Source organism: Cinclus cinclus, chromosome 31, assembly GCF_963662255.1.
Source record: "Cinclus cinclus chromosome 31, bCinCin1.1, whole genome shotgun sequence".
Lineage (NCBI taxonomy): Eukaryota > Metazoa > Chordata > Aves > Passeriformes > Cinclidae > Cinclus > Cinclus cinclus.
This window is the reverse complement of record NC_085076.1, coordinates 2,619,755-2,630,200: the sequence shown is the minus strand read 5'-3', so window position 1 is coordinate 2,630,200 and position 10,446 is coordinate 2,619,755. Positions and strand designations below refer to the sequence as shown.

Sequence of the window (10,446 nt, the reverse complement as noted above, 5' to 3'; positions counted from 1 at the left end):
AGAACTATCAGAGTTCAGGATGAGTCCTGGTTTATCAGAGCTGGGCATGAGCCCAGTGTGATCAGAGTCAGGATGAGCCCAGTGTTATCAGAGCATCTCAGAGGATGACTCGTACCTGCCCTGTTGCACAAGGAGAGGGGAGGAAACTTCGCTGTACCAAGGATAAAACCCAGCCTTGGACTCCTCCCAGACCCAGGCTGGAGCTGAGTTCTGGGGAGACTGGATCAACTCTGGCTCCTTGTGTCCAACCTCTGCGTGCAAACCCACCCTGCTCATCCTGGGTCTTTTAAATATTGGTACCAAATATTGATACTTGGATCTATTAAATATTGATACCTGGGTTTATTAAATATTGAACTGTCCAAACTCAGGGAGTGCCCTCCGACAGGAGCTGCAAGAAACAGGGAATGAGAAATGGGATTTTCAAGTGTTTTCTGTTTTCTTTTTTCTGGGAGGGTCTGAAGTTTTTTCGGTCAGCTGGATAAACACAAATATTTGAAGATTTCAGGGTTGGTTTTATGGAATTCTCTGAGAATTTGTTAGATCTCTCAGTGTTTTTTTTTTTTTTTTTGTTCCCTTCATGAAGGAAGGAAACCCACAGGAATATCGAGAATGAAGTGGTAGATTTTAGAAATAGCAATAGAAATGAATAAATGATAAGGCCGCCTAATTTTAGAAAGGAATTTAATAGGGCTGTTGACAAAATCTTCTGTAATTGTCCCTGCATGATGATCTTACAACACTTCACGTGTGAAGGATCCTGTGGTATCAAACATGGGTTCAGAGCTCAGAGGATTTGGGTCTTTGGTGTTTCAGGGTGAAGTTTGCTGGATTTTTATTGAGTTAAAAGGGTCAAAATCCTCCCAGATGGGTGAAGGCAGAATGGTTAAAAACAAACAACAAAAAAGAAAAAAGCAACAAAGTGCTTTTACATCTCACTTTTAAAGGCACAGATCTCTGGGTGGGGTTTTTTGGTTTTCTTTTTTTTTTTCTTTTTTTTTTCTTTTTTTTTTTTTGTTTTTTTTTTTCCTTCCCAATGAGTATCTGGATGAGTCAAAAAGCCCAGAGAAGAGTCCTGGAAGATTAAACATTGAGCAAACCCCGGCTCCCAATCAGCACTGGAGCCTGTGCCTTATTTAGGGCCTGATCCTATCCAAAAACGCCACGAGCGGGTTGTGGGGAGGGAGCCAAGGGTCTGAAGTTGCCTCATGCACGAGGTTTTACCTGCCCAGGTTGCGCCATCCCCAGCAATCTCTGGGCCAGGTAAACAACCTTTCACTTGCCAGGTCACGCTGTAAACAACAATCCGATGGAAATCCCTCGGGACATTGGCGGATCTCCTCAGTAAGGCTCAAATCCCAGAATTCTGGAATAGCTGGGAGTTCTGCAGAGCACCTGGAGCAGGGAGGGGCACAGGGACACTTCCAGCTGGGTTTAGGATGACTCTGGGAGGCTCTGTTCCTTCCCTGGGCAGCTGTTCCAGGGCTCTGGCGCCTCCGTGGAAAGGAGTTCTCCCACATGGAGAGCTGGAATTTGGGGTTTGGTTTTGGCCATCCTTGTCCTTCCACTGGGAAGAGTCTGGCACTGTCCTGTTGCCATTTGAGGTTCTCTCGATGTGGGAAATGCTGTATTTTAATGGTATTAGTTAAAATGTTACATTAAAATTGGGAGTAAATTGCCTGTGACAAAAGTCCTTTGTCTTGTGGAGATTCCTTGGGATCCCATTTGCATTTGGAGTGAAGGAGCCAGAAGTAAAAGAAATCATCCCAATATTGAAACTGTCCACAGACTGGGAGGTTTTATTTTTCCAGCCTGTGATCCAAAGGAGGTGGAGAAAAGAATCCTTTCCCATTTCCCCTTTTCCCAGGAGTTCTTGGGGCTCTGCTGTCAGCACAGCCCCACGTGAGGAGCACGGAGCTCTGCGATGGGACAACGCGCTCAGGGGGGAAGAATTCCACTTTTGGGGAAAAAGTGAGTCCATAAAGGGTCATTTTTGGGGTGCGGGGAGAGGCTGCTGGGCCAAGTCACTTACTTCTTCTGGATGGGGGGCCACTGGGTGCTCTGCTTGCACTGCTGGGACTTGATGGTGGTGGGGACAACCACGGGGCATTTCTGCTGCACCACCTGGGCACATTCCCCACCCGCAGGGATGAGCTCCGGGCTCGGGAACGTCACGGCTCCGTATCCCCCGTAGCACCCTGAGACCTCAGTGACCCCCCCAGTGGTCAGGGAGTCACTCGAGGGTGCACCGTACCCATACCCTGCTCCCAAATCCCCTCCGTGCTGGATGAATCCCCCTCCTCCCACATCCTCGCCGTACCCCGCTGCCACCCCGGTGCCATAAACCGGCACCGTCCCCGCTGCCACCTCCCAGCCCGACGTGAGCCCACAACGCCCGCTGGTGGCCACGAGGGACCCGTGGCCGTCACACGAGGAGCCCGCTGGGATGATGTAGGGGGCTGGGACTGGCAGGGGGGGCCAGCACGGGGGTCTCCGGCTGTAGCTGACCGAGCCTTCCCTGCCGCAGGTGAAGGAGGCACGGCCGTCGGACAAGGAGCCGCTGCAGAACCTGCGGTGGCTCAGGGAGATCTCCCGGCTGTAGCCGCGGCTCCGACGGGAACATTTCCGCCGGAGACAGTGGTAGAGCTGCAGGAGGAAAGGAAAACAACCAAAAAAATTGCATAGTTTTTGCTTTGTCTTTGAGCCGGGGCAGGTAGGGAGGTGCCGGGTGGTGTGGTCAGGAGAGTTTGAGGCAATTCCGAGCTGAGCTGTTAAAGAGCCACGGAATCGCGGAGTGGTTTGTGTTGGAAAGGAGATAAAAACTCCAATGCCACCCCCTGCCACAGGCAGGGCCACCTTCTGCTGGGCCAGGTTTCTCCAAGCCCCTATTCTTCAAATCCAAGGATACCTGGGCTCTTCCTGGGATAGCTTTCCTCTTTCTACCTCTATTTCCAGAGAATCCAAAAGCTGAAATACATTCTGAATCCAAAAGCTGAAATACAAAACCTGAAATGTATTATTTTCCCCTCTAATGACTGCCATGGTTTCCCCCACTCATTTTCATGTCCACAGCCACAGAGCTGCAGAAAGCACAGAGGATGTTATGCAAAGATTCCGAAGATGTTCTGCAAAAATATGCTCGTCTCTGTATCTCAGCTCTTGCAAGAGTGATGGATCAAAGTTTCCACCCCGGCTCTGTTGCCGCAGCCCCAAAATTCTTTGATAGGTGATTTGCCCAGACACAGAGGTTCGTGGCCATTCTGAGGCCCAGCGCACAGTTGTTATTAATTAATATAAAAATGCATTATTAATTAATATCAAAAACCCACAAAGGCTGTGCAACCTGGCCCCACAACAGACCCATGCAGGTTTTTACCCTGCTCATCCCGGTGTGGTGCCTTGATTCCACCTTTCTCCCCAGGGATTGGATCCAGAAGGGAGCGAGAGCCCACCCAGACCCCAAGGACTTGGCTCGGGCAGAGGGGTCCTGCTGCCAGCACGAGCCCAGGTCTCAAAGGAGCTGCATGCCGTGAGTAGGAAATCATAAAAGCCCAGAAAAAAAAAAACAAACCCAGACTTACCGTCTTCAGCCATCGGAAACACATTTAGAAGGTAAAAGTCGGCTGAATGAAGAGCTTTAAGAGCCTCAGGAACATTTATATGGCGTTTAACGTGTATGGGAAGTGAGACACCCTCGGGAATGAGAAGGATTTATTTACCAAACTGCGATTTCAGTGTTTGCTTTGGCACCCGATCCGTATCTCCCTTCACACCGCTCATTTCGCTGCTCTAATTGTTACTTCTGCTTAATGAGCCGATTCCTGTGCCCCTGCCCTGGGCTACGCAGGAACCCTCCGGCCCCCAGCCCCGGGATGAGAGGTGGGTGGGGATGTGGGAGGAGGATGCGCAGCGATGCCAGTGGGGCACAGGAAAAAATTGTCACAGAGCTCTGGTGACAAGAGAGACCCTCCCGCAGCTCCCTGCTGGCTCCAGGGAAAGTTCTGTGGGGGTTTTGTTGGTTTGTTTTTTGTTTTGTTTTGTTTTTCTTTTTATTTTCCTTTTTTTTTTTTTTTTCCAAGGAAAACATTTGCATATGACCCAGAAGGTTCGTTAAAAATGATTGATGCCCTAAGTGGGAATTTTGCAAGGGTGCTAGAGGTGCTTAAAGACAGAACTTGCGGAGGTGTGAATGTCCCGATGCTTAAACCCAGCCTGGCTGGATTAAACTTTAATGAAGGACTGTGCCTCCAAATCCCTCCCTTCCTTCTCTCTCACCTCCTTCCTCTGGTTTGGAAAGAGCACCGGGGGGACTGGTGGGGGCTGCAGATCCCGGAGCTGCTCCGGCCCGGCCCCACAGAGCAGCTCCTGGAGGCTGGACCAGCTCCGGGAATTTCTCTGTGGGGACAGAGAAGTCCCAGCTTTGGCCAAAGCTCCATCCCCGGGCAGAAATCTGTGCCAGGGCAGGATGCGAAGCCTGGGAAGGGAAGGATTTGAGGCCGGGAGGAAGATTTGGAGCTGCCTGAGGGATTTGCTGCTGGTTTCATTCCCTCCTGCCTGTCCCCGAGGCTGTCTTGGCTGGTTCGCAGGTGAGGTTTCCCTCTGGGTACAGATCATGGAATTCCAGAATCCCTGAAGTTGGAAAAGCCCTCGCAGACCATTGAGTCCATCCTGTCCCTGCTTTGTTAGCCAGCCCGGAGCTGTGAGTGCCACATCCTGAGTCCTTCCTTGGACACCTCCAGGGATGGGCACTCCAAACCTCCCTGGGCAGCCCCTGACAAGCCTGACCCTCCTTTCCAGGAGGAAAATCCTCCTGGTGTCCACCCTGAGCCTCCCCTGGGGCCGTTCCCTCGTGTTTGCTGCAGGAAGGGGGAGGATGGCAAGGCCGTGGATGTTGTCATGGTTCCATTGCCCACCTGGGGCATCACCAGCTGCTCTTGGGTCACCCCAACCCCTGCTGGGCCTGGTCATGTCTCCCATCAGGTGCACGGAGGTGGTCATTGGGTCAGAGGACACAGGGCCTGCACCATGGCCAGGCACCAAAGGGTGTTGGTGCTGTGGTTCATTCAAATTTTGGGATCTTCTGTTCCTCCCTCATAGAGCCCAGGTGGGAAATGAAGGTGCAAAACCTCCAGGACAATAAACCCAGTGGCTTTTGTAATGAAACACCTCATCAGAGACATTTCTACATCCCAAGACTGTGAAGTGCAGGTTCATAGTGCAAGAGATGGACGAACTCCCAAAATAACGGCAGGTTTGAGCAATTTTAAATTTTATTGGATTTTAAAAGTGCCTTGGCAAGAGCAGCAGAATGTTATCAAAGGCAGCCCAATGCCAGGAGCTGGTCACAGCAGGGACATCCTGGAGCTCTCACGTGAGGATGCAGCGTCCAGGGGACAGGAGGGGACATCTGGGAAGAACCAGGCAGCAGAGCCAGGGCTGGAAGCAAAGAGATTCAGCACTGGAGTTGCCCAGGGCTGTTACTTCCACTGGCCAGGGCAGTGGGAGCTCTGCTTGGTCTGGTGGGACACCACGCTGGGGATGACAATGGGACATTTCTGCTGGGAGGAGCCTCCGCCGCCACCTCCAGAGCTGATGATGATGGTCTGGCCTGAGGAGCCGCCGCCGTATCCTCCACTCATCCCATAGCTGGATCCTCCACTGCAGCATCCGGAGGATCCACCACCACCTCCGCCTCCAATGATGATCTTCCCTCCCGAGGAGCCACCACCATATCCCCCTCCCATCCCATATCCTGAAGATCCTCCACTGCAACATCCAGAGGAACCCCCAATTATGCTCTTTGATCCTGAAGATCCACCATATTCTCCTCCTATTCCATAGCTGGAGGAGTCCCCACTGCAGCATCCAGAGGAACCTCCACCACCTCCACCTACAATGATGCTCTTTGATCCTGAAGAGCCACTGCCATATCCTCCTCCCATCCCATATCCTGAAGATCCTCCACTGCAGCATCCAGAGGAGCCTCCACTGATTCCTCCACCTATAATGACGCTCTTTGATCCTGAAGAGCCACCACTGCATCCTCCACTCATCCCATAGCTGGATCCTCCACTGCAGCATCCAGAGGAACCTCCACTGCTTCCCCCTCCAACAATGATCTTTGTCCCTGAGGAGCCACCACTGTATCCTCCTCCCATCCCATATCCTGAAGATCCTCCACTGCAACATCCAGAGGAGCCTCCACTGCTTCCTCCAATGATGCTCTTTGATCCTGAAGAGCCACCACTGCATCCTCCACTCATCCCATAGCTGGATCCTCCACTGCAGCATCCAGAGGAGCCTCCACTGCTTCCTCCACCTATAATGATGCTCTTTGATCCTGAAGAGCCACCACTGCATCCTCCTCCCATCCCATAGCTGGATCCTCCACTGCAGCATCCAGAGGAACCTCCACTGCTTCCCCCTCCAACAATGATCTTTGTCCCTGAGGAGCCACCACTGTATCCTCCTCCCATCCCATATCCTGAAGATCCTCCACTGCAGCATCCAGAGGAACCTCCACTGCTTCCTCCACCTACAACGATGGTCTTTGATCCTGAAGAGCCACCACTGCATCCTCCACCCATCCCATAGCTGGATCCTCCACTGCAGCATCCAGAGGAACCTCCACCACCTCCACCTACAATAATACTCTTTGATCCTGAAGAGCCACTGCCATATCCTCCTCCCATCCCATATCCTGAAGATCCTCCACTGCAGCATCCAGAGGAGCCTCCACTGCTTCCCCCTCCAATGATGGTCTTTGATCCCGAATATCCACCGCCGTATCCCCCTCCCATCCCGTATCCAGAGGAGCCCCCGCTGCAGCAGGATCCTCCTCCTCCTCCACCACCAGAGGTGATGATGACTTTGCTGGAGCCCCCTGCACCCCCGCAGCAGGAGGAGCCCTGGGACTGGTAACTGGAGGAGCTGCTCCCATGGCAACTGGAGCCCTGGCTGTGGCAGCCACTGGACTGGGAGGACATTCCGTGGCAGCCCCCGGAGCTTTGTCTGGAGCACATCTTGGAGCTGTGAGCCTGCAAGGAATAGAGCTGTCAAAAAGGAGACACAGCTGAACCTTCCCAGAAGAGAAAAAAGGAAGAATTCCCAGGAATGGTCCTGTTTATCCCAAATTCTGCAGCTTTAAACTCCCTCCCCTCCGTGAGACTGCCGGGATGTCCTGGGGAGCTCCCTGCAGGTCACAACAGTCACAGGAAACCTCTGCATGCAGGAAGGTTGGGAACGCTTCCCCAGCTTTGCACACATGCTCCGACACGCCTAAAAAATTGTGTGGATCCTTCTGGATGTCTCACACTGACTCAGCAGCTGGAAGTTCAGCTTTCTGAGTTCCAGCTGCAACTCCCCTGTCTAAGGAAGGGAGTTCTGTTGGCACCTCCAGTTGGTTTTTGGTGGAGCCACCACGGGTCAGAGAACACCCAAGGACGAACTGCTGGAGCGGGATCTCCCTGCGTGGAGATTCCAGAAGTTTCCGTATCCACGGCCTTACCTTCAGTGCTGGTGGGAACGTGGCGATGCTCGGCGTTGGTTGAGTGAGGAGCCCTGGCAGAGCCGAGCTTTTATACGGGATTGATCGCGCTCCCGAGGGAAGTGAGACACCCTAAGGAATGCTGAGAGATTGATTTACAGAGCTGGGCTCCAGTTGCCTCCTTCCTTGACTCACTTGCTGCAGAGGTGATGCGAAGGAGGCGCATCAGCCCCGTTCTGTCCCTAATTCTGCTTAATGATTCCCTTCCGGGAGCCTCACTCCAAATTTTTGGGACAAACGACACCTCGGGGTCTGTTTTTTTTGGGGGGGGCCCAATGTGTTTCTGCTGGGCTGGAGCTTCTTGGGTGCTCAGGACAAACTGGGGACTGAGCAGTGTACCCATACCCAACCCCTGCTCCCAAATCCCCTCCAGGGAAGCTGGAGAGGGATTTTTCCTCAGGAACTGCAGGGACAGGACACAGGGAATGGGGTCAGGGGCACAGAGGGGAAAATTTGGTTAGATATAGGAAAGATCTGTTGATGAGCACCTGCTCCAGCACTGGAGGCTGGAGAACATTTCCCAGCAGAATGTTTTGGATGTTTTTATTCATTTTTGGGGAGCAAACTGACAAAGGAGAGAAGCAACCTCACAAAGCAGATGAGCAGATGCAAAGTGATGGGGACTGGGGTGAGTTGGAGCCAGAGAGCGATGGAAGGACGAGGATAATAAGAGATGTGTTTGAGCAGAGTCCCGGAGAATTTTGGAGGATTTTGGAGAATTTCCTCAAGGACTGGCATGATGGGGAGCAGGACCACATCAATCCTGCTGGGAAAGGCCAGAGGTTGAACCCTGATGGAGTTCCCTGCTCTGGAGCTGCCCAGGTCTGTGTCAGAGGACACTGCGAGGGTGACAGTGACAAAGGGGATTTCTCCCTTCCTTCCTTCTTCTGTGACCCTGAGGTGGCTGTTGGATTTCCATGCAGGTCTGTGCTCAGCTCCAGCTTCCAGAGGTCTCAGCCTCCAGGGTGGAATGGGGAAAACCTTGAAATGCTTCTGTTTTCAAAGTTGTACTCAAAGGCCATCAATACCTTGAATTCTAGGACGTTCAACACCCCCTCTACCTCAACAGGACACCTTTTCCAGGGCCTTTGCTGTCCACCCCACCCTCACCTGAGCAGGGCAGTCCCCTGGATGTGTTCCCTGCTGCAGGATGACAGTTTGTCAGCACGGCTGTCCCAACACCAGCTCTGTGTCACGCGTGTTTGGAGCCTGACAGCAGCATCCGCCCTGCCAGGACACTGAGTAGAGGAAGGACTAATGGGGTTTTGGCTGTGGGGGACGTGTGACAGCCAGCAGGTCTCAGCTGTCACCCTGAACGTGACTTTGATGGGGACAGGGCCACCATCACCGGGGACACACGTGCAGGGGCTTTGGAGTCCCTGCCATGGCTTTATCTCTGTTCTCATCTCCAGATCTGAGGTGTCACCGCTCTTCTGGCTCCCAGTTCTGACGTGTGGGTGTTGTACTCCCGAGGATCTCAACACCTTGATCCCTTCTGTGCCTCCAACCTGCAGGGACTTGCCCAGAGGGACACTCAGGGATTAGCAGCTCCTTGGCACAGAGGGACACCCAGGATGAGCAGCTTGTCCTGACCCAGGGATGAGGAAAGGCCATGGAGATTTTTGGAGGGGTGCTGAGAGGAGCTCCACAGTGTTTTGGAGCCCCTAGACCTGTAGCAAATGGATTTGTTTGCCAGAGGTGTAGGAAAAGCACAGCTGTAAGCACAGCTGCTGGAAGGGCCGGCACCACCACAACCTCTCTTAAGTCAGGGAGAAATTTGGATACCTGCGTTGGCTAAAGGGAAGTGGGGATGTAAAAAGCTTCAGGGCCACGTTCTCAGTGATGCTCTGCTGGGCCCTTTTCCAGTCCTGGAACCCTCCAGTTCCTCCACCTGGAACCTACCAGGTCAAGGCAACTCTTCATGTCTTCACTGCAAACACCTCTCTGGGTGGTTGGTACCAGAGAGGACGAATCCCTGGCCAGATCCCACAACACCCTGGGTCCCTTTTCCCACCAGATTCCCACAGTGACGCTGACAATGTGGGCCGTGATCCTGGAGAAGAACTCTCCAGTCTTCCCCGAAAATCTGTCAGTTGTGATCCCTCAAGATCGTCATGATGGATGATCCCTTTAATTCCTGATTTTGTTTCCTCCCTTCTGGGTGTGTTTGTGAGATGAACAAAAAACCTTTGGGCTTAAAGTTAAAGTTTACTGGACTCAAGACTAATCCCACCTGTTCCAAAGAGGGCTTTAGGAATCCTTTTTAAGAGGATTTTACAGGAGAGTGGGCAGGGTGGTGAGGGAGGGATTTTTCCCTCTGCTCTGCTCTGGTCAGATCCCACCAGGAATGCTCTGTCCAGTTCCAGTGACCCCAGCATAGAAGGGATGTGGAATCATTGGAGCAAGTCCAGAGGGGGCCATGAAGTTGATAAAGAGCTTGGAGCCCCTCTATGGATCCAGACTAGGAATGTTGGGAATGCTGAAACCTCTGGAGACCCCAGAGTCCCTCCAAGGATCTGCAGGGGCTCCAGGGAAGCTGGAGAGGGATTTTTACTCGGGAACTGCAGGGACAGGACACAAGGAATGGAGTCAGGGGCACAGAGGGGAAAATTCGGTTAGATATAGGAAAGATCTGTTGATGAGCACCTGCTCCAGCACTGGAGGCTGGAGAACATTTCCCAGCAGAATGTTTTCGATGCTTTTACTCATTTTTTGGGAATGGAGGGAAGCAACATCACAAACCAGTTCTGTGCACAGAAATCTTTATTTCCCGTCACATTTATGGCACAGAGGAGCCACCTGGGAGTTCACAGCACAGGGATGCAGCACCAAAGGAACACGAGGGACAGGGATGTGCTATCCTGGAGTGCAGGGACTTGGCTGTTCCCTGCCCAGGGCTG

General features: G+C 52.6%; 1 protein-coding gene across 1 annotated transcript; it reads right to left on the bottom strand.

Moving 5' to 3' along the window:
- Positions 1–5,477: 5,477 nt before the first annotated feature.
- LOC134055323 (uncharacterized) lies at positions 5,478–7,022 on the bottom strand. Its single transcript, XM_062511591.1, has one exon. The coding sequence runs from the start codon at positions 7,020–7,022 to the stop codon at positions 5,478–5,480; it is 1,545 nt and encodes a 514-aa protein (XP_062367575.1).
- Positions 7,023–10,446: the final 3,424 nt, after the last annotated feature.

Coding starts and splice junctions, on each gene's coding strand:
- LOC134055323 (XM_062511591.1), bottom strand. CDS start 7,022: ATGTGCTCCAGACAAAGCTCCGGGGGCTGCCACGGAATGTCCTCCCAG.